The sequence below is a fragment of the Neopsephotus bourkii genome, unplaced genomic scaffold (genome assembly GCF_033783945.1).
Source record: "Neopsephotus bourkii isolate Nb327-2 ecotype Australia unplaced genomic scaffold, CSIRO-AGI_Nbou_v1 NB_272, whole genome shotgun sequence".
Lineage (NCBI taxonomy): Eukaryota > Metazoa > Chordata > Aves > Psittaciformes > Psittacidae > Neopsephotus > Neopsephotus bourkii.
The window spans coordinates 12,841,021-12,867,139 of NW_026900781.1; the positions used below are offsets into that span (position 1 = coordinate 12,841,021).

General features: G+C 41.0%; 1 protein-coding gene across 2 annotated transcripts; it reads left to right on the forward strand.

Annotated features, from left to right (window-relative positions):
- On the forward strand, nucleotides 1-24,685 carry WRNIP1 (WRN helicase interacting protein 1). Of its 2 annotated transcripts, XM_061346629.1 has the most exons (7): nucleotides 77-899; nucleotides 9,688-9,879; nucleotides 10,885-11,129; nucleotides 15,285-15,514; nucleotides 20,721-20,876; nucleotides 21,670-21,749; nucleotides 22,186-24,685. In XM_061346629.1, exons 1-7 carry the CDS (start codon nucleotides 360-362, stop codon nucleotides 22,450-22,452), a joined length of 1,710 nt encoding a protein of 569 aa, XP_061202613.1. In that variant the 5' UTR covers nucleotides 77-359; the 3' UTR covers nucleotides 22,453-24,685. The 2 variants fall into 2 exon arrangements, with proteins under 2 accessions (XP_061202614.1, XP_061202613.1); XM_061346630.1 differs by lacking the exon at nucleotides 21,670-21,749 and having other exon boundaries at nucleotides 1-899; nucleotides 22,186-22,395.
- The last annotated feature ends 1,434 nt before the right edge of the window (nucleotides 24,686-26,119 follow it).

The window sequence follows — 26,119 nt, forward strand, 5'->3', positions numbered from 1 at the left end:
AATCACAGACCACAGAGACACTGCACATCCCAAATAGATTTTTCAACGTCTTATGTTAAGGTGGAAAACCAGTAGCACGGGCCACATATGGGCTAAAAGGCATCTGCCTCTGAGGAACTGACATAGGAACGCTCTGGGAACACAGGGGCAGAGGGTCGCCTCTCCTCAGAACACCATGTCGGTGGGGACACTGTCCCAGTCCTCACCTCGAAGCCTGCGGAGCGGGAAAACCGCACCCGCCCGTTCACGCGGCTAGGGGCGGGAGCGGGGCCGGGCGGACTACAGCTCCCGAAGGGCTGCGGGAGCTGAGGGCCGGCGGCCTCGCTTCCTGCTCCGGCCCTGCGGCGCATCGGCTCCCGATGGAGGTTGCTGAGGATGAGCAGTTGGTGCGGTGCCCCGTGTGCCTGCGGGAGCTGCCCGGCGCGCACATTAACTCGCACCTGGACTCGTGCTTGCAGGGTGGGGAGGATGAGGTGGAGCCGGGCCCGTCGACAACCTGCAAGCGGCAGCGCTTCACCGCTGCCCCATCGGGATCGGGCAGCCAGGTGGAGGGGGAGCCGGAGGAGGCCGGCCAGGCCACCGTCTCGTCCTTCTTTCACAAGGGCCGCAGCGGCGGGCAGAGCCCCGGAGCTCCTAGCAGGAAGAGCTGGGCGGGGCGGGAGGAGGCCGCCGCGGTGAAGCCGGAGGATGGAGGCTCGGCGGGTAGCGGGCCGGCGCCGCGGAGAACCCTGGCGCAGAAACTGGAGGAGAAACCTCTGGCCGAGCGGCTGCGGCCGAGCGCGCTGGGGGATTACGTGGGGCAGGAGAGAGTGCTGGGAGCGCAGACCCTACTGCGGAGCCTGCTGGAATCACATGAAATCCCCTCCCTCATTCTCTGGGGACCACCGGGCTGCGGCAAGGTGAGTGATGCCGTCGGGCCCTGCTGCCGCTGCTTCCTCTGTCCGGGCTGGCGGCGACTCGGTACCAGCCACCAGCCACGGGTGCACCCCGTGCAGTGGGGTTGGATGCTCCGGCCCTTCTCTATTCCATGTGGCTCTCGAGGCTGATGGACTTAAAAAGTGGGACCTGTTTATCTTCGATCTCGCTTTTTTTTTTTTTTTTCCTCTGGCTTCTTCTGCAATGGCTTAACTGATGCCCATTAGGTTTCACTTATATTACAAATTACACAACCTACCTTCTGAATTAAATAGAATTGGCTCTCCCCCACTTCAGCCCCACTCCCTATAGCTTGCACTTCAGTTGTACAGGCCCCTGATGGTTTCAGATAACTGAGCTTTTGTAAACTCCAAAACTTGTTACCTAAAACGCAGGCTAGGTAATTAAAAAACAGGATCTGTAAAACGTATAGGAAATGGGGTGAGATACCAGCAGATTACTACAGCAGAGTTTGCAAGAGCAGGATTTGGTTTAGCCACACGTTCTGGCCCCTAACAGAAGGCTGTGGTATGGAAGGGAGCTAGTGTTGTGGCCAGGCATGCAGTACCAGGCACACGTCAGGATCTGACTGATGTACTGGCTTGTTTTGCCTCTTTTAAGATGGCAGGAGCAGAGTGGTGAACCCTAAAAGGCAGTGTAATTGCAGCACAGCCATGAAGGGATCGGCAGCTATAGGAAGGACCAAACAAATGCTTCAGGTGTGATCAGGAGGGAACACTCAAAGATCTTGCCTTCATATTGTCTTTTTTCTCTGTATTTCAGATTGGAGGTGATGGGGGAAGCTAAGCAAGCAAAATACATGGTTATTTCTGCCAGTCTAATATGTGCACAGTGCTGAGTTGTGCATACTGTATATATGTATATGCTATATGTGAGAGCATGTGTGGGGTATCTGGGATGGGGAAGAGAATAACAACTGTAGCAGAAAAGTTGAGGACAGCAACACCTTGTACTTCTCTTACTTAAAGATAAAAAGAGATTATATATGGTATTTAATAATAATGCCAGTTAAACACAGTTGATAAGGACCAGGTATGAGAATAACTGATAAATTAGTACTGTTAGCAATGATGCAATGTGTTGTTTGGGCTAGATAACATACACCTGAAAAGAATCAGCTGGTGAACTTAAATAGTTGCCATGTCCTTTAAAATAATAAGATAATATTAGAAAGAAAGTGATAGGAGGTAAGGGCTATTCCTAAAAACTCTGTGAAGGGGAGGTGGATTGTCAGAAGATAATGGCCAGAGAGAAAAGTATAATCGAATTCTCTAATAAATTGGAATGTACCTTATTGAATGAATAACATGTTCAGGGGCCTGCTACTGTATTTATTCATATTCTTTTGCCTTTGCTTTCTTTCTGTCTATGTCAGCAGTGTGTGCTTGCTCTTTCTTGAAGACCTCTTTCCTTAGGAAAAAATGCTCTTACAGTGGTAACAAAACTGAATTTGGTGTTCCTTGGGTTATGATCTGATGAACTCATTTTTTGGCTATGGAAATGATTTTTCATGAGTTTGTGCCAGCTTATGATTGTGGTTTAGGTCTTCTTTAGGTCTTATTTTGTGACTTTGGATAAAAGGTGATCTGTTTTATGCCTGTGATAACACAGGTTTCACTCTCTCATGACCTGTCTTGCACACCCATATGCCTTATGTAGAGTTGTATTTAGTAAGCTCTCTTCTCACAGAATTTGAATTCTGCTACTCATCAGTCATGTGATTTGCATCAAGACTGTGCCTTTTGCCCTGTCAAGGAACACTTCCACAATTTATTGGTTACATTTTAACTCTCCGAGTACTTGAGTGTTGTGTAACTCCATTCTAGGTTACTCCTCCTCAATGAACAGTCTTGAAGCTACATGCTTTCAGCTAGCTCTGGACAGACTATCCATTACTGCCTGAACCAGCAGTTCCTAATGCAAAAGTTGAATTTTCCGTTTCACCTATACTTACCAGTATTTCTAGGATGGTACTGGAGTATAGTTCCGTCTCAGGCCTTCTATCCTGTAAATCATATTGTCTGTCTTGAATAGTTGAAAGTTCTTTTACTTGGGTATCATTTGTTAAATTTCTGTCCTTACAGATTTAACATGCAAGGCAACATAGTTCTCCTAAAGATGGAAGAAGTCTGGTTGCCTGCCTGCCTCATTCACTTACTGTTATGTATATAAGGTGTCTAAGAAAGCATTTCATGCGGAAGTAGCCTGTGAAGATGGGCAGATGAAAAGGAAGCCTATTTCTATTCTGATGTGAAGATTCGCAAAACTTAGTGCTTGAAAGTTGGAAGATCTTGTGAAGGAGAAAGAAATACTTTTATCTCCTCAGCACCTATGGCTAGACTGATGATCAAAAACTACTTCTGTTAAGTGCAGTCTTTTTCAGTGGGAGAAATACTAAGAAATAATTGCATTTTACATAGCTTCAAATGTAAAAAGCTCACGTTAAGTTCTGCCCATCAAAGAAAATAGTCTTGTATTACAGCGTAGGTGCTAAAATAAGAATATAAGTAAGTATGTTGGTCTAAATTCAGAAGTGCTGTATAAGATAGTCATAGTCTCCTTAAGCCTCTTCACACTCTTGCTACCCATGGAATTGGGTTATTGCAGCCTATCTATGTCTTTTTCCATTTTTACAGCCAACTGCCATGCTAACCAATCCTTTTTTTGAGAAAGGTAGAGCAGGGTTAAGTAAAAAAGATATAATAGCTGGAGATAGAATTAATTCTTTGGGCTGAATTTCAGATTGACGTATTACTTATCAGTCTGAACCTTTATAAGAAATAATAGTTCAGCAGATGTTTTCTAAAGAAGAGATTAATCTTGGGCATTAAACTGCTATAAATGCAGGATTTCATTCTGTAGGTCAAGAGTACTTTTGGAGAATTTTTATCATGAAAGCAATAAAGAAGTACCTGAGTAAAAACACATGTGCTTTGTACTGCTCTGCCCAAACTGATTTCAAGTTGCAGCTGCACTTGAATATTCAAGAAGCACAATCAAAATTTTAAAGACAAAATCAGGGTACTTCTGTTATACGTTTATTTTCTTCAAAGTTTCCATCTGTATTGAGTCTTCTTATTTTAAGGGAGCATGATCTTTACTTTTGTTATTCTGATTTCTTAGGAAGCCAAAGTGTCCTAGGTGAAAAGGTTTTGACTCTGGTTTTGTTTTTTACTTTTGTCACTATTAAGTGTTGAACACAAGAACGTATTTTCTGCTTTTAAGAAGCTGACTAGACACAGGCTAGAAGAAACGCTGCCTCAAAGAGATGCCGCAGTTATTAGCTTAGGAACAGTTACCTTGTTCATACTGACTATGCAGGTTTTTAAAAGCCTGTATGAATCCTAGTGTAATCTGAGTAAGCCATACTGTGATTTATGACGCCTTAATACAGGGATTTAGATTTTTGCTTGTCTGTTGTGGGTCACCAATTTTAGTAAAGAGTTAGCAGAGGGGACACAGTGAAACTTGAGCACTGAATAATTTTGCTGACACAGATATGGTTTAAGACTTATAAACCTGAACATTCTGTATTTAAAGACTGTAAACATTACCTTTTATGTTTGCTGTTTATCAAGAAAAACATGTAGTCAGCAACCTACAAAACCCTACAAAAGATAAGTCAAAGAATATTCATGCATACTTTTCTGGGGTCCACTCTGCAGTCTAGTACTAAGGTAAAATATGCCATGGTTGATATGAGTGTACAACATTAAAACACCCAGTAGGTGGTCTGCAGTTGCTATGAAGTCTCCACTGAGTTTATATTTTATTTCTAGGATGTGCTTGTATTTCTTTTCTTTGTTTTTTATTGAAGACTTGTTATATGGCACATTGAAACACAAACAGCAGGTCCAACTTATATTTTTTTTAATTGCGTATTTATAATCTATTCCCTTCAGAGTTTTCCATTTTGCTGATTCAAGAGATAACCTAAATAGCTATTTGATTACTTGAGTATATTTCATCTGCTCTTACTCCTATACCTTGGGGCCTGATTTGTAATGAGTTCCTCTGATTACCATGAGATTTGTAACTGAGAATGCATAACGTCTTTTACAGTAGTACAGAGTGAAAGTCCAGAACAACTCGGAAAAATGTGATTGTCTTTGCAGTTGCCTGGGAGCAGTCTTCGAATACAGTATGCTTGATTTTGTTTATGCCAGTCTAAATCAAGAATAACTTACAGTAGCTCTGTAGGAGGAGAAAACTGTGAGAGCAACTACGCTTGTACTTACAAAGCAGTTAGATAAAAAGAAGCGAATCCAGATGCAGCCAATGGAGGTACTGCTCCCTTTCAGTAAACCTTATGCAGTGACCTTGCATCTGTTTATGGTTGGCTGGACTTGGATTCTGGAAGTGCAGTAAACCACATGCTGTTGCTGTTGTTCAGTGACACCTTATTCCTCTAGTAGTCTCCCAGTGGGCTATTTGGGGTGTGAGGAACCAAACAGGGTGGGTAAGAATAGCATCTGCCCTTATATAAATGCCAACTGCTGCCACATTTGATTGTGTTTATCTCTATAGAGAGTGTCCCTGGGCCTCGTCCATCAGCTATCCTGACAGTTTCCTTTAGACACAGTGTGTCTGATCTCCTGTGATGCAGTGTGGTAACTCAAAGTCAGCTCAGCAGTGTTGGGTAAGACAGACCCCAGCTTTTTAAGCTGCATCCTGGGAACTGCTCCCCTGACTGGCATCCAAGTATGATGGTGCTGTTGGTGTCTAACTGAAGGCCGTGAGATAGAGAGTGGGCTTTCCTAACTGCTTGTTGGCCACAGTATGGCCCTAATGCCCTCAAAGGGAGGATTGAGGCTGAGAAGAGGCAACACCGTGTAACTAAAGATACAGAAATCCTGGCCAGAATAGAGGAAGAGGGAAAAACACAGGGAAAGTCATGGTCAGAGGGCAGTGGAAGAAAGCAGGATGCCAGTTCACAGCTCTGTTGATGTAATCTAGATGCTACAAGTCTTTAGGCATAGCTAGCTTATTGGGCTTGTGTTTTGCACTCGGATGACAGTTTTTATCAACCCTGCCACAAACATAATTCACACTGTAGCTTGCTCTGGAACAAACCAGCAAAGTTACTTGCTTGGAAAGCTTGATGGCAACTATATTATCCTGCTCAGGACTAACTCATGTTGAGCTGAAGTCTATGCGCTAGTGCAGATCTGTGTCAGTTCTAGTTTGGTCACCTAAATGTAGCAGACCATACAACCTTCTAGACTTCTTTAGAAAAGTATGTATGTTGGAAGGGCCTATCCAGGTGCCAGGACAGCTTTTCACAGCTTCACTGTGTGCCTGTGAAGTGTGGTATGAACATCAGCTCCTCCTGAAAAGGCTGTGAGAGGTGAGAAGGGTCGTGAAGCTGGACCAGAATGACTGTGAGCTGTCCTGTGCACATTGCAGGAGCTCTCTGACATGACTGCTGAGCACAGTATAGATGTAAGCTAAGAGACCATGCATTTTCTGTGACTGATACCTAGAATGGCAACTTTGCTAAATTTATTTGTTTTAAGAATAAATAAGGCAAGTCTCCATGGACAGGTAACCACATAGATCCCTAAACCTGGTCTACCTGATCTTCCACCAGAGTGAGGTAAGAAGGACCTCAGGTTTCACAGTCAGCTTCTTGACTGGAGTCTTCTTGACTGTGATCTGACCATATACGCTGATGTCTTCCCAATTTTTTCAGTTCTACTTTCTGAAGACAGCTAGGCAATACAGCTATGTATTCCTGGAAGGGACTTTGGTGAGCTGATGCAGTTTAATTGCCTGGTAAAGAGGTGCAAAAATTAAAAGACCACCTTTCAGTTAACGGTAGTCATTGAACATCAGTGTCAGAAGGACAGGCTTAGTTTATACTTGCTTTTTACTGTTCCAGCTGTTGGTGTGATGTTGCACTGACTAGTGGTAACACAGAGAATAGGGAAATATGTTACACTCAAAGTTGCTTAATCAGGGGAACTTGTGGATATACAGAAAATTCTTGTCTCCTAGCACAAACATCCAACTAAACACAACAACAAATTGATCAATTTACCCCTCTGACAGCAGGAGGTGTGTGAAGCCAAGCACGCTGTGAGTTACTGTTGTTTCATCCACAGCTGGTGTCAAAGCCTAGTTGCTGGGAGTGGGCTGGTTTTTCATTTGGTGGGTTTTTGTACATCTTGGACAGTTGCAGCCTTTGGGAAAGAATATTCTTATTCAGGCTGACATGAAGAAGTTTGCAGGATGGTGAAGGAGAGTATTTGTAGTTAAGCTTTTGTGTAATGGATCTGAAAATAAGTGGCTATAGACTCAATTCATTGGTGAGTAATGGTTCGTGAGATTCTTGGTGGGTATGTTTCCACATTTCAGAAGACCTTATTCCATATCAGATTTTCAGTTTTCTTCTTATCCCTCAAATATAATGCCCCTGAATTTAGGGAGAGAAACTAGAGGTTTAGCATACAGGTTGTGGTTCTCCTGTGCTAGTGCTTTCCTGCTTAGGCTACCCTGCTTAAGTCTCCACTGGGTTATATGTTCCCTAGGTTGTAACCTGATAGCAACAAAAAGGGAGAAAACAGCATAGTGTGTTACTGAATTTTGCTTAAGGTAGTAGGAGAAAAAAAAGCATTAAAAAAATGGAGTGTATGAAAAATGAATAGTTTTCAGAGGACTAGGGAAAGTTCAGCCTGTATGTGATGGACAGTTTGACTTGCTAAATGACTGATTGTGCAGAACAGAAGATAGAGGTCATGAACATGCCAATGTTGAGCACTGCTTTTGAAAGGCAATGTATGTTATTATTACAACCTTTTTTGACCCAGAAGTTGGCAGAGTGGGAGAGGTACATGCTGGTTGGGAGCTATGCAGCAGTTTTCAAGTAGGTTTTTGGTCTAATAGTAACTTTCAAACAAACCTCTTTGCATTTATTTTTTTTTTTCCTAAATTAGGAGTAGAAATACGGACTTCTGTACATATGTTTAAAACCCATTCCTGGCTGCCTTTTTGAAACAGTAAATCTATCTGTGACCTGGTGAATGAGGGCCAGGATGCAGTATGAGCTACCAGTTTGGGCGGAGCTACAAGAATAATCACTTGATTATTCACCACCACTTTTAGAGAAGTAAGAAGTACATTTTTCCTTTTTCATCCTCAGAATTGATGTATTGGGGGTTTCCATGCTTTCAGTGATTTTTTTTTTTTTTTTTTAAGGCATGGGTGCATTCTGTATCAAGACACTTATAAGGAAACACCAACTTTGGTTTTGATAGTTTAGTTTCAAAAATAATTTCACTTCTGGTTTTCACTTTCCCAGATCTTCCTGATTTCTGTAGGCTTTGCTGCAAATGCTTTCCAACATGTCTTTCCAGTCATGTCTTCCTAGCAATATATGGAGGGGAAGGACTGGTGCTTTGAGCTCCAGGGGATGAAAGAGGATCTAACACAGAATGCGAGTCTTGCATTGGGATGTGAAATGGCACCTGTTCTGAACACAATCAGGAAGCCCTTGCTAAAACTAAAGCAAGAATAAATAGTGACACATCCTTCCCCTTAGCCTCCCTTTTCCCATCTTGGGCTGGTTGCCATTCCAGGGATGAGGAGATACATTAAAGAGGCAGCAGTGCTGCAAATGCCACTGGTAGCTATGTAGTAGGTGGTTGCTTCTGCAGCCTCCCTGCAAGAGGATCAGGTTAGCAGCACCTGCTGCTTTAACAACGGTACTTGGAGTATCTTCTGAAGTGGTTTGTCAGCACCTGTCCCTCTCCTCATCTTCTGAGGCTACTGTCTTCAGTCTTCCAGGGCAGCTCCTGTGCACAGAGTGAGCTCAGTGGCAAAATGGCCTGTTTTTCTCTAGCAGTACTTTCCAATGGAGGTGTGCTCTGCTTGGCACATGCAGATATGCCTGCCTTTATTCAGGTTTTGAAGGAAAGTCTAAAAATTATACCTGTGAAGTGTTCAGATATAGTAAACCTGCCTGGGAGGTAGTATGTAAGGTTGCTTCTGTGCTTTCGTGGGCTTATTGACATTCTCTACAAATAAATTGATTTGCAAAAGTTATCTTTAAGGAAAGAAAACCAACACAGCTGCTCACAAAAACCTGCCAGTGGTTTGTTAGGTCAGCTGCCTTTTACTTCCCTAGGCCAGCATTTAATTACTGTTGATACTTTATAGAGAGTTATATTTTCTGAAATGTACATAATAATTTTTCAGTGCTAACATTCTCATGTTTTTGTAGAGAACTGCTGTTTGGTTAATTTCGTTTTTATCTGCAGTGGAAATAGGAGAGGCTTTAGTTAACAACACTGTGGCTTTTTATTTATTAAATGTGGTTGCACTGTAAACTCTGCTACAGGTGTCCTGGGGTAGTCCAGCTCTTTATCTGTTAACATTGTGTAGACAGAATATCTGCACTGTGAATTCAGTCAGCCCGTCTCCTGTGACAGAAATGTATTTGGCAAAGATTTCTTCTTCCATGGTAAAGGAGACAGCTGTCATTGCTGGCCTTTTCAGTATTGAAACTGAATAGGTTTGGTACGTAGAAGTGCAGGCATTAGAAATGCAGCAGTGGAATTGGCAGCTACCTCTAGCAGGAAGTTTTTAAGTCTTCTGTGTTCTAGAGTGGTATGAACTAAAATACTTTATAAACTGTCAATGCTATCCCTTATGTCTAGAATAAATAGCTTTGTTCTTCACATACTTCCTTCAAATGAGTACTTTCTGTGTCCAAAAAGATTTTTACAGAGCTTTCTCCTGTTGCTGTTTCAGACTACACTGGCACACATCATAGCCAACAGCAGCAGAAAGAACGGCACGTGGTTCGTGACACTGTCGGCCACCAGTGCCAGGACAACTGATATTCGAGATGTCATCAGCCAAGCTCAGAATGAAAAAAAACTCTTCAAAAGAAAAACCATCCTCTTTATTGATGAGATCCATCGTTTCAATAAATCTCAGCAGGTATTGTACTACACTACTTTTTGAAAAAAGCCTTTGCCAACACTGCTGTATCATTTTCTCCCTTTACCTTAATATGAAAGCTTACTTTGGGCTTTTGATTTTAATGTGAAGTATTTTAGTAGATGAATTGGGGATAAACATAAAAATTAAGTTCCATAACTAACTCCTGATCTGTGTTTAATTATTGTGGTTCAAAGGTTTACATGAAAGGCTGAGCTATTCTTATAGTTGACTTACATGCCAGGCTTTACATCAAGTTTTTCTGAAGTTTTATTTCTGCAAAGTCATGTTAGTAGTCTTTTCTGCACATCTCTTCATTTCAGCCTCCGCTGTGGGGGTAGCACTTTGCATTACTTTTAAAAAGGTCTGGAATGTGAATGTGCTGGAGTGGGTATGTGTTTTAATGTTGTCTCCTCTTCTCTGTGAGAAAAATAAGGCATGGCATGGTACTTCAGGGTAACCCATTGCTGCAACCATCACTTGAGTGTTTGTTTTTTTCCTTTTTCCTTTCCTAAGTTTTCTTTAGTCATACTATGGAAAGCTTGAATTCTATATTACAAGTTACAGTTATTGAACTATACTGCAATCTTCCTATAGTTTTCTGAGCCATGCTGTAGAATTATGTAGGGAATTGTAGCCCTAAAGGTGAAGTAGCCCTATTATTTGTTATATTTGATAAGACGATTCCACAGTATCTTGTTTGTCAAGCAATAAACCAAAGTGACAAAAATAAACTAAAAACTTGCGAATTTTTATGCTGTTTCTGGTAGAGTCATTCTTAGTACAAGTGTGAGTTATTAAGGTGAACAGCCCGTAATGTGCTGTGTGTATGAAATTAAATCATTTAGATAGCTGAGCTGATGAGCTGCCTTGTCAGTGAGGTTATTTGTCATACCAATAGGGAACCCAAAGACTCAAGACACAAAAAATGCAGCCTACTCACATGGTATGTTTCAGATTGTCATTGATGGAGATCAGCTTTTTCTGCTTCCCTCCCATCCTCAGGACACTTTCCTTCCTCACGTTGAGCGTGGGACGTTGACTCTGATAGGAGCGACCACTGAAAACCCTTCTTTCCAAGTCAACGCAGCTCTTCTGAGTCGATGCCGGGTGATTGTCCTGGAGAAGCTCTCAGTTGAAGCGATTGAGGCGATTCTGATGCGGGCTGTCAGGTCCTTAGGGGTCCAGATTTTGGGCCAGGGTGATCAGCACAGCAGCTCTGCGACTGGCAGCAGCAGTGAGAGCTCAGAGTGAGTACTTTATGGGCTGCAGGGTGTTAATGCACACAGCCTGAGGAATTGACTGCCTGCCAGGGAGAGAATGAAGCAGTTGGGGGTGGGAAGAGAAACCCTAGCCACTTCTGATAGTAAAGAAAAAAAGTGGCAGCATATGGCAGGGGGTGACAGGAGAGAGAGAATTCAAAGCACTGGCTCTCTCCATCCAAAACATAATCTCACCGTCTGGATTAGGAGAGAGTTGTATACTTGGATCTGTAGCTCCTGACTCACCCTCCTAGGATATTTAAATCTGTTCTGCTGCTGAGGATTTGCTGAGGAAGCCTCTAACTATTTATTTTCATGTTATAATGTGTGTTACTTCTTGCTACTGGTTGTAAAAGCATCATGTTACTATTAAGTAGTGGATGGGGCATCCTCTTTTAATTTAATTTGGAAGTGCCTGACAAAAGTTTGTTGTTTCCTGAGAATGCTTTTTTTTTTTTTTTGTAAGATCAAGAAGGATTCTACTGTTCTTTAGCTGCAGGAGAAGTCCTGTGGTATGTTTCACAGTATGCTGTGGGGAGAGGGGGCTGTTGCTGTGAGGTGTTAGTAGACTGTTTTAAGAGAGACTTTGTTTTTATCAATTCCTTGTTGCCCAAGCCAGATAAAGTCATGTTAAACATTTGGGAGAGTTCTAGAAAAACCAAGGTCCAGATTTGTCTGTAAAGGATGTTATCTTCCTTCTGAAGTGGCTAGCTGCCAAATAAGAATAATGCTTAGTACTGTGCTACTTTCATGCAAGTTACTACACTTCCTTGATATTGTTGCTTGCCTGTACTCCTAGTAATTTAGTGTCTTGACATGGTGGTAATTGGGTGGGTACTCCATATGAAATAAGTGAGAGGGAATCAACTTTATCACAGAATGGAAGCCCTAAGAATTGCTAACCTGAACGCTGAGGTCAGGGCAGGGAAGGAAAGCTATTCCCTTTTTTATTTTTAGGGTACACTGCCTCATGGTTTACTCATTTGTAGCTTTTACGTATTGCATTAATGTGATTTTTAGAAGAGAGGACAGTACTGCATGTCAGCCTTAATGTAATGGCACAGCTGTGGTTGTGGCTACACCCTAACTGGGGTTTGGAGACTTTCCTTTCTGTACAGGATTAGAGTACAAGGCATAGTTTCAGCTGCAGTTGTTTGGGTTTGGGTTTCGCGAGACTCTTAGTATCTTTAACCTTCCGTTAGCTATGGATGATTTAAACAGCCCAGTGTGGTGCTTCATCAAACTGAAAGAAATATGACAGTCACACTGTCAGGCTAGCGCAGTTTCAGAAATCTATCCATGGAGAGAGAGGGCCCCACTCTAATGGGGGAGCACAACCATTTAAAAATAAAAATGTGGTTGTTCAGAATTTGGAGCGTTTGTTGCTGTTGTATGTTAAGTCTTTCTTGTCTTTCCTGCCCGTGATTCTGGTCTGTAGTTGATCTATATTGTTGCTGGTAAGTTTGTATTTTTATAAGCCATCCTATCCCTTGCTGTGGTTCTGGTTTCGAGCTCTTTTTTAATTCCTTGCTTTGCTGTACATACCATTTCTGTTCCTTCATTTCCCCTCCACCTACTACTCTGCAGGAGCAGCTGTGTCTTGTTTTTTACCTCCTTATCTCTCTGCCTCTATGAAGTGGCGCTTTCATTACATGCAGACAGGTAACAGTGTTTATGTTGTCCTGAGGAACGAAAGTCACCAATTACAGTTGAACTGGTTGTTCACTGTGCTTACCTTTGTTCCAGAGTTGGAAAGTGGCATGTCCACTTTAAGAATGCTTCATGGATATAACCAAAAGGCACAAAAGATGTGTACATTGAAGTCTGTGTTTCATTTAACATATGAATCTCCCATCTCAAACCATGGAAGTGTCGTATGAAGTCATGAATGTGCTACTTGGCTTCAGTTTATCACTGAAGTATCACATCACTTGTCTGGTATGATGGCTGATCTAGATGAGATTTTGAAGAGGATAATTCTTTGTGGTCTCTTCTGTTACTCTGAGGAATAAGTGGGGGTGAATCTTCTGTAGTCTCTACAGGCATCTTCTGTGCTCAAAGAGAATGCAGCTATCACTGAGTGACTCGGTAGGTTTCATTGTCTCTGCACTCCATGCACACATAGCAGTTACAAAAGGAAAGTGTACTCTACCCAAATCTCCTTACATTTTCTTGGTGGCTTTTTCTTACCCTGATTTTCCACCATTGCTGCAGGTCTCTGATAAGGTTAGGTCACCTGGCTTCTGTTTCATCCTGCTGTGGCCTTTTCTTGCTGGAAAGCTAAAATAGAACTAGCAGGTGGTATCTACTTTGTATGTTGTGTCTTTGTACATCGTGCTCCCAAAGCTTCTCTGACAGGTTTTGTAGTAGTTACTTGATTTCATTAGCATAAGATGTGCTTTTTGTTGTATTTTCATCAACTTTACTGCCAGCAAATTGTGCTTTTCAAAGTCTGCAGCAAATTATGCTGAAAGATGGGAGAATGTGAGAGGAAGAAACATACTTGTGAAGAAGAAAAGTAAGGAAAAGTCAGTGTTAAATACTCTTTATATTGCTGAAACTTTGCTTGTGCTTTCTCAAGTTTTACATTCAGTAATAGCACAAACTGTACCAGCTGTACACTGATACACTACACTTGTACTGTCGTAGTGATAAAGGAAATAAAATTCTTCTTTTCTTGGCTTTTTATTTTTATCACTGAAGTGCTGCCCTCAAGAGTGGTATCTCTAATTCAAGTTGGACAGTAAACTGGATGGTGGATTAAAGTATTCGAAGCTAGATAGCACAGAAGGTGCACAACCGAGGGAAATGAAAGGATCCCTAGTTTCCTGTTGGCAAGCCCAAATATCAGGCAGTTCACCTTGTTAGTGGCTGTATTACAAGTACTAACAGGTTTTAAATTCACTATTTTGTAAATCACAGTGTTGAAGATGGGCTTCCTTTGGGTGTTGACTGTTCAATACCATTCTGAAAATTACTCCATTTTTGGAACATCCATCCAATTTCCTTGCATTAGAGTTGCTGAGATGAGAGGCAACATTCAAAACCAGTGCTGTAAGGTAGGCAACAATGCATATCATGCTGCAGTATTTCAGTTGTAGAACTGTATTTGCCTGTAGAAGTGTTGCAGTCTGTTGGGTGAATGTGTAAGAATAATTGTATTGAGAAAGTAAGAAAGTACTGATTTATATGTGAAAAAGAAACAATGGGTACTTTATCTCATGTTCTGCTCTTTATTCTTAAATCTTTCATCATACAGGTTCTCCTTGCTTGGACCTCCTTCTATTTACTCTCTGATATTGCTTACACTTTCTTGTCACTGGTTCAAGTACTGCAGTGTTATACAGGTTTTCTGGGTACTTCATCATAGAATTCATGTTGGTTCTTGGCACATAACTCTCTTGAGGGTTTGGTGATAAGAAGGAACTGGAAGAAGGATTTATTATCCTGTAGTGGTTGTTTTCCATTCCTTAAGCTCAAGCAAGTGATGGATCCTGTGGCATCCCATGTGGCTTGTTTATGTTTTTGTCTCCAAGTATCACCAGTTACAAGTACCAACATTGAACACTGGCATCCAGTGGGTGTTCAGTGTTAATTTTCGAGAGTCCTAGATTGAAACTGGAGAGACAGAAATACCACTCAACTTTCCCAGCTTCTAATTGTCAAATAAATGGTAAAAGTACTCTGAGGCCTCAACTTTGGGACAGAAGACTGTTCTTAGTTGCTTGGAAGCACACTACCTGACTTTTAGTGCTCTCAGCTCTTCCCCTCCACTTGCAGTTGCTGAGTGCAGTTGTGGGTATCAGTGTATGGAAGCCTCAAGCATGCGGTGTTCTGGAAAAAGCAAGCAAAGAGCATAGTCACTGCAGGTGAAGCCTTCACTTCACTCTGTCCTGCTGCTGTATCCAGAGTGTTTGGTCAGTGTGCAGCATTATTTGGTTTTGTTCCCTGCTGATGGAGGTGTTAGTAGCAGGATGTCTGTGTGTAGTGCCTGCCAGGTTTTTAAAAATAGCCTTTGCTTTCTTTGTTGTCTTCTTTCATTGCATACAGAGAAATCTTGTGCCTGTCTGTAGTGCTGAGGTGTGAATGTTGCTCTGTGATTTTCAAGGAATGTAATAACAGTATATGGTTATTTTGTTGCAGACTTCCAGTGTACATAGAGGAGAAAGCTCTAAAAACCCTACCCTACCTGTGTGACGGTGATGCAAGGACTGGACTGAATGGACTCCAGTTAGCAGTTCAGGCCAGATTAGCAATGGGGAAGACAACTCCTTTGAATATTCCCAAAGGTGGTTCTACAGATGGCATTCTGATAACAGAAGAGGATGTAAAGGAAGGGCTACAGCAGTCTCATATCCTGTATGACCGAGCAGGTGAGTACCTGATACAGTTTCTGATGTGCAGCGTTCTCAAGAACTGATAACCTCTATAATTCCTGTTTCTTCTCCCCCTTTCCTACTAGCTCCTCTGATGAAACAGTGATTGTACTGAAATTTGGACTAAAAATTACTTTTTCCTTTATGGTGTAGCAGGCTTACCCAGAACTTCCTTCTGAACAGGGTTTTCTCTTACTGGTTAGGAAGTGTGGGTTGGCTGAAAGACCTTTGCTGCCCAGCAAACAATTGCATGTGAAATCATTTGTTCTTCAAGGTTACTAGAATATTATCTTCAAGGGTTGCAGTGCAAAGAATAAGAAGTAATTGGATGAGGTGATTTGTTCTTGGAGGGTTGGAAATCTTCCATTGCACTTTGAAAGTCTTGGAAGTGTTACGTTTGCAACAATGCTATGTGAAAACCTGAGCAGTTTGCTTTGTTTTTAGAGTTGCTTTTTAAGGTAGCGAATTTTGTAGCTTGCTTAGGGCAGGTCACATAAATGTAGTTGCATTTAAAGCTTTCTAGTGTGATAACCACTCTTGCTAAATAGTGACTTAACAATGTTAGCCATCAAAATAGTTGGCCGCTATGCCATTTTGTGTGAGAGTGTTAAAAATTGGGGAGTGAATTTTAGAGAGTAGGTGAATCTGCTTGAATGCATATACTAGTTCTTCAGCATGCATGAATCATGGTGCAGTGTAGTATCAAAAGATTGTGCCAAGCAGTATTTGGGGAACTGATTGACTTCTGTTCTGCCACTGTATCTGATACCCTTAGTTAACTGTCACTACTCAAAATCTGTGCTGAGATATTTCTCAAGGTTGGTTGTAACACATATGCGTGCTTGCAGCCTGCTTGCAGCCCTCTTGCTACAAAGAGGAAATGATGGCTCATTGTCAGGAAAGTCAGCTGGGCAGATACTGGTATGATGGCAGCTGAGAAACTGAGAGTAGGCGGGGGGAGGGAGAAGAAGAATTTCATGGGGTCTGTGGCAGGAAGAATTCTGATTAGGATGAAGGGGAAAATCTGACCAGTTTATTGGTGCAAGTACCATGATGCACAGCGTATGTCCCTTATGTGCTCGCTATTGCCTTGTGGCCACTGTTACACAGAATTCTTGGCTATGTCCGTTGCTTCCAGCCCTCCTACCACTGTTTGCTCTGCTAGAGACAGGACAGACTGCCTCTTCCTGAGGCTTGTATCAAGTGTAGGTAGTATGTGTCAGTTCTTTCTCCATAACAGAAATCCTTCAGGTTCTGTGTAGTGTGTTGTGGTTTTGGGGTTTTTGTCAGAGATTTTCAGAGACATGTGAAAGCAGTGACAATTCTGTTTCTCTTGATTGTATGAATGCCAGAGAGCCTGCCACAGAGAGTTACTGCACAGTAACAGGTTGCCCAAGTACATGCCTTTACAAAATTTCTCTCTTCCCTGGAGTAGTCATGTCTTGGATGACAGACTTTTGTCTGTAGCTGAGATAGCTGTTTGTCCTTTTATGTACAGAGGTCTTCTGGATAGAGGCTAGTATATAAAGATATCTTTGTAGCATGTTTCAGCCAATACTTCTCGAATCACCTTTGTGGTGGTGGAGTCTACAATTCTCTGAAGTGTTTCAACCTTGAAAAAGAGAGGAATATGATGCTGTCTAATCGTGATAGTAGCAGCATACATTTGAGTGTAGTGTGTTCACACAGAAAGCACCAAATAATTGCTTAGTGTTCAGTCAGAGTTGTGTAAATATGGAATTTTGACTTTTATATAATTATTTTTTGTAAAATTCTTTAAAAGTTGCCAGGTAAGCGTAGCTGGGCATTGGTTTATGTACTTTCACGAAGTAGTCTGGGAAGGAAATGATTTGTAATCCAGTCAATAGGCTGTTGTTCTGATCTGCATACAAACACCTAAAGACAAGATCTTTCTGCAGATAATCTATGCATTTTAGCTGAAAGGACAAAGAAACGGCTCTAGTCAAATTTCACTGCCAGCAACGGTCTGCAGCCCTTGCAGTGTGAGAGGAAACAAAACTTTTTATTCATACTTTAGCTTTTAATTGCAGTTTTTAGAAATTTCATTTTTGGAGAAAGTTACTCAGCAACCAAATTAAAGTTTAACTGCAAATGGACAGCAAATAGTTTTTTAAGATAGAGCTGTGTTGTCTCTTCTTCCTCTTGTGTATAAAATTAGCTAATACTGATTTTATAGAAAATACCAAAGATAAATATCGAACAACTGTAGGATTTTGTCTTGCTGTCTGTGCAGTAACGTAACTTCAGTTATGGTAAGCATATGTTACCACTTATGGTAAAGACTGGGAATATGTTAAGGTGAGGTTAATTTGTTCTGTAATCTGGAACATGGTTGTTGCTTCCACTTCTGTGGAGGAGGAAAGGGAAGGTGTCTCATGCCAAGATATTTTTTGCCAGCTTTATTGTTTTCTGCAGAAGTCTTTTTATTCATGTCATCGCTCTAGTCTTTCTTTCAAGGCTTTCTTCTGTCTTTTGTCTGTGAGCAGCTGATGTTTACTTTTGACTAAGACAGAAATAATGAGATGGGGATGTGATTTTACTTTTGCCCACTACCTGATAAATATGGATTGCTTAAGGAGTCCAGATACTAATTACAGTCAGTGAATGAAGTCTTTTCGCCATCTTCTACCAGTAAGACTTTAGAGAAATCAGTATCTTAAATTAACTGGAAAACCCTTTGTGAGTGCATAAAGCAATTTAGGGGGATAAATCAACAAGGTTTATGCATTACACACGAGAAAATCCTGTCCTCCCCAAAGCCTCTTGTGTACTATCTTGTTTCTCTTCAGAAAGGTATTTGCCTGTGTGGAAGCTGCGCAAATGTATTTCGAGTCCAAAAATTCATTAGAGTTTTGATTTCAAGAGGCATCTAGGATGCAGAACAGCAATTATAGATAAGTTTGCTTGTGTCTATCTCTCCACGAAATCAGTAAGGCCAAAATCTGTGTTGGCTAACCAGCCTGAGAGACAGAGCTAGTAAGTAAAGGTCTCTAAAAAGTTCTACTTTTCTTTTTCACTGCTTCTGGTATCTCACATTGAATATATGTAAACTATACTTAAAAAAAAAAAACCCACATAAAACATCTTTGTCCAATGCACGTAACTATTTTGCCTTTAATCAAAATTGCATTTAAGGTAAAACTGCAGTTTTGTTGAAGCCCTACTCTAGTGTGTAAGTATTGTCTTTATGTCTGACTTGGTCACCAACGTTAGGTTTGTGAGAAAAGGAGATAAAGGGAGAAAGCTGTCCCCTTTCTCAGCTTACATATTCTGAAGTCCTTTGCAGGTTTATATAGAATCATAGAAAAGTTAGGGTTGCAAAGGACCTTAAGATCATCTAGTTCCAACCCCCCTGCCATGGGCAGGGACACCTCACACTAAACCATCTCACCCAAGGCTTCGTCCAACCTGGCCTTCAATACTGGCAGGGATGACATATCTGTAGACCCAACCTATCTGCTGGATTTCCTCAGCCTCTTCAGCTGGTTTCCCCAGATATGACACTTTACAGTAGCCCAGACAGTGTATAAAAGCACTCCAGAAAAAAAGAACTCTAGGTGAGTGCAACCTCTGGAGATATTTAAAGGCCATCTTCCTTACTTTTAAGAGACCAAGAGACGCCTCTTCCAAGAGGACTATGTGAGTTCAGCTGCTTGAGTTTATTGCTACTCACTCAAGTGTTATGACAGAGCACAGACACGCTGTTTGTGTTGGCACGAGTAATGACTGCATACCGCACGGCTCTTTGTGTGGAGTTCTAGCAAAAATAGCTGTCTGCCAGCCTGCGTACAGCAGCAGCGCGTGTTGAATTCCCAACAGAACCACACTGCAGCATGAACAGTGATGCAGCAAGATGGACCCAGTTTCTGACCTGGGAAGCGGAGGTCTTGCTGGCTATCAAAGGAGCAGTTGCAGCGGTATCTGGGCTTTGGTTTTCAAACTCATGCATGCAGCCTTTTATTCTGCAGGGTTTACAAGTGACAGTGATGTGTTCTGTTTCGGCCCTCTGGCTGTAAATCCTTTTAGCGGTAGGAAGAAGAGAAATATTAACAGATGGCGGTGCATGCAGCCAGTTGCCTTTATAAGACATGCTTAGCTGTGAGCCAAGGAATGCCAGGCACTTTAAAAAATAAAAAGGGCAGAATATGTGGAAAGTTTAACAATATTGCAGCAAAATACTCTTGGAAGTTTAAGAGAAATGCATAAGAATCAAAACCAGCTGAAGAGAGAAAAATTGTAAGCAGGAAGGGTCTCGTTCAGTATTTGTGACGTTGACCTTCTGTTGACTGTAGCCCTAAAAGGTCTGTGGAATGGCTTTGTTTCTCACTTGGAGTCCATATAAGATTTTTACATTAGAATTTAATGTAAAAAAAAATATATGTTCCTTGTAATCTGTTCGTCTTTCCACTCCTTATTAGCAGTCTGGCATTTCAGGTTTTGTTTCAGCTGCTTACAGTTTCCAGGACCCTTCCAGGGAGACAGGTGCCTATAATTGAACTCGATGTTTCTTAGGGGTTTGCCAGGGCTATGTACTGCAGTGCTGTTCCTTCAAATTGTGTGATGTCTCACCATTGTTTATCCACTTCAACATTTCATGTTTTCCCTTTATAATACAGCAAACTCATGTTTGATTTACTGCACTCCTTATTTTTGAGTTTTAGTTGGTGTGAAATTAGTTTTTCTGAAATATATCTGGTGTATAGTACTGGATTTCTGTGATTCTTCTGTTGTCTTCAACAACTCTGTGTCCAAAAGCAACAGTCAGTGGTTTGTACGTGCTCATACTTCGCTCTGTCAGTTAGGAGATGTTACTACAGTCCTCTTCCTAACTGCTGGAAATACCTATATTTTCTTTTTTTTTTCTTTTGAAGGAAGGGTATTAGGGTACTAAAACAAAATTGTTTTGCTTGCAGTGTTGGAAAAAAAAAAGAAACACCTTCCTTTTCACCTGCAGTTGCTTTATTATGCTTACGTGGTTAGTGGAATGATCCGTGTGGCAAAGCATGAAGGTGTTGAAAACATTAAATGAACTCCATAATCATGTATGCACAACCAAAAACTTGAAAAAGGAGGTTATGTTTTCCTGTTGTGATCCAGTAAAATATATTCTGTTCCCTTAAATGCATTTCACTTAATTTTCTACTAATGGTTTTCTGCATCTCTTCTCTCCCATTCTGAATAGGAGAAGAACAGTACAATTGCATCTCTGCCCTGCATCATTCTTTGAGAGGCTCAGATGAAAATGCTTCCCTTTACTGGCTTGGTCGAATGCTTGAAGGTGGTGAGGATCCACTCTATGTGGCGAGGAGGCTGGTGAGGTTTGCAAGTGAAGATATAGGTCAGTATTCACAGTATTTCATGTTGGAGTATTATGTTGAGTGAAGATCTCTCTGGCTTCTGATTTTCAAAAACTGGCTTTTGAAAACAATATCTAACAAAAACATTGTATGTACAGAGACCTACGCGTGAAAAAGACATTTTTGAGGTCAGGTTTTGGCAGTGTATTGATATGGATTCTTCTAAGCTCTGGTGTTTGTTACGCTGGTCACCAGTAAACTTGTGTCACAGAGTATGTGTATTTCAGGGATGTCTGGGTTTTTTTAATGACTGGAGGCTGAATGCCTACCCTGAATTGCAAACCTCAGCTTTGATAACTGGCTCCCTAGTTGTGAAGTCATCTTGACACCAACTTACCCAGAATAACAGATGCAGAAACACTTTAGCATCTGTGTCATGGGTGAAGAGTTATGAGGTCTGGGAAAGTTGCGTCTAGTTGCGTAATAAAATATAGCGGTATTTCCCCATTTCTTTCTCAGTTCCAAAAAGTGAATCACACACGGGCAGCTACTGCTCGGGCTGCCACCATGTGGCGACAGATTCAATCTGCAAATCATACCCATGACTTAGACCTTTCTTTTTTTTGGAGGAGGAGGGAGAGGGTGGAAAGAAAAAGGAAGGCTGTGGATGGAGTCAGTATATCTTATGTACTACAAACTATTGTAGAGAAGTTCCAGCATCTGAGAAACAAACTTTGAAATGTTCATGAATAACTTTCCATCTTACAGAAGTTAAAAAAAATGAGAGACTTTTAAACTGACTTTAAGGCACTTTTGTCTGATCCCTTTTTGTAGGGCTGGCAGATCCTCTGGCTTTAACACAAGCAGTTGCTGCTTATCAAGGTTGTCACTTTATCGGAATGCCAGAATGTGAGGTAAAGGCTTCATTAATTCACTGATTTGAAAGTACTGCAAACTGTAAAACTTATCTGTAATTATAGAAAGAGATTGTAAGGACAAGGTGAATTTAATTACTTGATCATTCAGCATGCCTCTTTTTTTTTACAAGAACCTTGTAGCTCACTGCATATTTATTGTTAAAATGTTAAGTAATATCATTTTTCTCTGTCCATTTTTTCTTTGTTATAAATAAAATAATATAATCTGGTATTCTAAAGTTCCTGTTATTTTCCAGTAGTGAAAATGATTAAAAGCTGTGTTGTTAAATAATAATAATCAAACTACAGAAGCAGGCAGAGATCAGTTTAAACACATAATCCCTGTCATGCTACACAAGCAACCTAAATAACCAATCTTTTCCCAAGCAGCTTAAAAAAAGACATTTAACAATTTCCCTTTTCTTGTTTCCAGGTGATTCTAGCACAATGTGTAGTGTACTTTGCCAGAGCACCCAAGTCTATAGAGGTGTACAGGGCATATAACAAAGTCAAAGAACGCCTGAGAATGCACACGGGACCTCTGCCACCCGTTCCACTGCATCTGAGAAATGCCCCAACAACGCTCATGGAGAACTTGGGCTATGGCAAAGGCTGTAAATACAACCCCGCATACAAGGAACCTGTAGAGCAAGACTATCTACCAGAAGAGTTGAAAGGAACAGACTTCTTCAAGGAATGAAAAACATGACTGCCTTGCTCGGAATGGGTTTTGATTTTATGACTCATACGTTTGTATTGGGATGGAAATTCCCTTACAGTCTCAGCCATCTATTATTGTGGTTGAACGTATTAAGCCACTAAGCCTTTCAGATACTTTCTTATCCTTCTGTTTTTACTGCTGTTATTCTTTAGGTGTTTTGTAAAGATTTGTAGTTAGGCAACAGAGAGTACAAAAATGAGCTTTATTGGTACAGTGCTGTCACCCTCTGATTCAAAGAAAATGGAGAAGAAGAAAGGCTTGTGGCTTTGGCTCTTGCTGTTAGACGAGGGGTATCATTGTGCTGCTTTTTAAAGTAAGTATCTGCTTCAGATTTTGTGAATGTTTATTTTCTGGAAAAGTAGTGAATTGTATCCCCTCTGCTAAGATACAGCAAACAAAATATAATTACAGTGTAATTCTTGTTCTTGTGATGTTCCAGAGCTAAGTTTTGTACAAAATTGATTAAACCAGTAAAGTTGTTAAACATAGTGTCTATGCATTTGTTTAAATATTTGTATGACATTGTTGTGGTTTTGAAAGTTTAATGTTCCTTTATCGTCTCTACCTTCCAGAGCAATTTTAAATGATTTTGGAAGTAGAATATTCATGAAAGTAGCTGAATTATGTTAGTTTTTGAACTTACACTTTTTATTGTGTGCTGACATTTTAGGAAGTGCTTTCGCAAAGGAAGTTCTTATTAGTGAAACACATGTTTTCAGTTATGCATTGGGAATTCTATTAACTTCGAATTGGAAGGCTGAGAAACAAATTGATGTGTTGCTATAATGGACAGTTTGGCTTCCTCTTCCTACTGAAAATGTATCCCCATCCAAGATAGCTGCTGACTGAACATTTCACCCAGCAGAATGTACAGTCATGGCAGTGTCCCTGATGTTGACAACATTCCTTCACTTAAGTGGTGATTATTTTTCTTCGCCTCAATCCTCCTTAAGTGTGCTGTGGTCCAGTGTGCTGAAAAGCCAGTAACTGCTAAAACCGCCTGTGACTGTGCTAACTAGCAGTTGCGAAGCAGAAGAGGACTATGTTTGGCTAGAATTACAGCAGATAATTAGTAGAGAAGATACTCATTAATGACATACTGAACAGCCACTGGGGTAACTGTCCACATTTGTCATAGTGACCGCTAGTGATAAGGATGTGTGTCTTGGCTGAAAATTGCCACCTACACAGTAGAGCAATGTGGTTATGGCTGGATTTGCTTGGTAATACTCAGGATTTGCTTGCTTTGTGTCTTACACACATTTTTACTGAGTCTATACTGGTTAGCTGATGGACTGCAAGGATTCCTGTCCTGATCCTGCTTAGTTTATGAAATGCGATGAGGCCAAAAGTTACAATGCCTTATGTAGGGCATCTGATCTTTTGCTGATCAGCTGAGAATGCCACATACCTGCTAAAAGAAGGAGGTGGCTGTGCTGACTTCCCTGAGAAGTGTTAGAAGGTTACTAACTCTCCTGCAAAAGGACTACATATCACAGGTTTATTTTGTTCTTTACAGTATGGAATCATGTTGGGTTTTTCTCATGTGTTACATTTGCTGAACTGGTGCTTCATTTCACATTTACAGTATTGCATTTAACAGCTTTTAAAAATTTCAGCTACCTAATTGAATTTGTAAATAAATATATAATTTTTTAGCAAAGGAAAACTGCTTTGCTTTGGAGCTGTACGAGGCTTTTTGCACCTCCCTGGAGCTATACCTGTGATATGATCCAGACAGCTACCTGGTATGCACAAATTGCAGGCAGGTATTTCATGACAGCAGAGGTATTTGGTGCTGTGTGGAGCTTAGATCAGATGGGTTGCCACAGCCCACACATCTGGAGTTCATTCAAAGCAGCTTTCGCAGAGCAGGAGGTCTGTGGTCTGAGAATGTGGTTCCAAGTCCAGAAGCCACCTTTAACTTTCCTGCAGCAGGAAATTCAGCTGATGACTTATGTTTCAAGATAGGTTGCTGGACCTTGACCTTGATCAAAGGTTTTCAATATACAACCTGCAAAACATTCTGATTACTGCCTTCTCTTGACCAAAGGGTAATTGTATTAGAGATTCATTTTGTTGTGAGGCTTCCAGCTTGGTAGTGATCATATTAAGTTCTTCTGCATGACAAAAATGTAGGACTTAAACCAAAGACTATGGTGTAACTGAAATGTTTCAGAAATTAAACCAATTGCATGGCTGTGTACTGTTAGAGGGTTTGAGTCAGATTCTTTAAACATTTCTACATGTTCTCCTTCCTCAAGTAAGTGTCCCTATTCTTCACAGCAGGATGGTTTTGTAGGCTAGGAACTATTCCTCTGAGTTTGTGTCTGCTCTGTCAAGATATGTAGAAAGATGGGAATAGAGATGAAAACAGGTGTTACATTAATCCATAATCTCTTGGCAAAATTACTTGTGCTATCAGTCAATGTTCATTCTAATTAAGATACAGAGAACTGATGTAAATGTTTAAGTGGACCATTATTTGTAAGCTGACCCAAATCAAATCAATGGATTGGTAAATTTAAACATGTTTTTTTGTCTTACGAGTGTACCACAGGTTGTTGTGCTTCCCTTTGATGCAACTGACAGAAATCTTGGGCCAATGAAGTCTGAGGTATTTTTCCATTCTTACTTTCTTCTGTTAGTTAAAAGAATGGGATAACCTCACCAGCTGTTCTTAACTTTGTGAGTACCTACTAATGCCTAAATTCAATTCAGTATAAAGCTTTACCCAAGGGAAACCCCAGAGGGTAGTTTCTTGCCTTCAGGTGACAGAAATCTTCACTCAAAGCCTTAAGTTTCTGTTTACAGCACTTTTAATTACCTAAGATGTGATAAAACTTCCCTTGTTGCAACAAATTGTGTCCCAGCTGTTACAGCAAATGTTGCACAGAAGTTTTACAGAACTTGTGTTTTTCCCATTTGCATGTTTAGTGCTCACTGTTCCGGAGCAGCTTGGAGTATTCAGAGTGGACCTGATGAAAGTCCTCTGGTGGTCTGCACTTAGCAAAGACTTAGTGGAGTTCAGATGGTAGAAGTAAGGCTTTCCAAATCTGCAAGGGCCTATATACTACCATTTACATTCTGTGGCATGTCTATGAGAAGTCGTCTAGAAGAGAGGCCACATTGGTTAGTTATAGACCACTAGTAGGCTATAATTGTTTTTTCAAGACCAGTTTACCTCAGGATTTATTTACTAACAAGCACTGAAGATAGTCATCAATAACATGGGTTTATTTTGCTTTGCTGGGCTGGTATCTGGAGGACATAAAATGTTGCTGTTTGGGTCAGGTATTAGAGGACATTCTTGGTGCATGTTTATGGAGTATGCTAGGCAGGGGATTTAGTGGTGAAGGATAGCCATGAAGTGTGAAGACAGATTTAGAATTACTAGCAAGACATTTCAGACTCTTATTCTTGGTAATGTTAGCTTTTATGTATTGCAAGAAGTTGCAACTACCAAGATAATTCAGCTGTAAAATATGTCACAACTATTCTATTCTGGGGTTGGACACATGTTGTCAAAGGTTTTGGTCAGCAGCTGCCCTGTCTTGTCTAAGCAGTGGGTTATAAAACTGACAGTAGGCTTGGTATGTCTCCACAGCATCTGATGAGGCCCAGAAGCTGATAGTACCAATAGCTT

Bases quoted from the DNA above. Each gene is read 5' to 3' on its own strand.
- WRNIP1 (XM_061346629.1), top strand. From the start codon at position 360: ATGGAGGTTGCTGAGGATGAGCAGTTGGTGCGGTGCCCCGTGTGCCTG. The intron at 11,130-15,284 runs GTGAGTACTTTA...ATTTTGTTGCAG, and splicing joins AGCAGCAGTGAGAGCTCAGA to ACTTCCAGTGTACATAGAGG. The intron at 15,515-20,720 runs GTGAGTACCTGA...CATTCTGAATAG, and splicing joins TATCCTGTATGACCGAGCAG to GAGAAGAACAGTACAATTGC.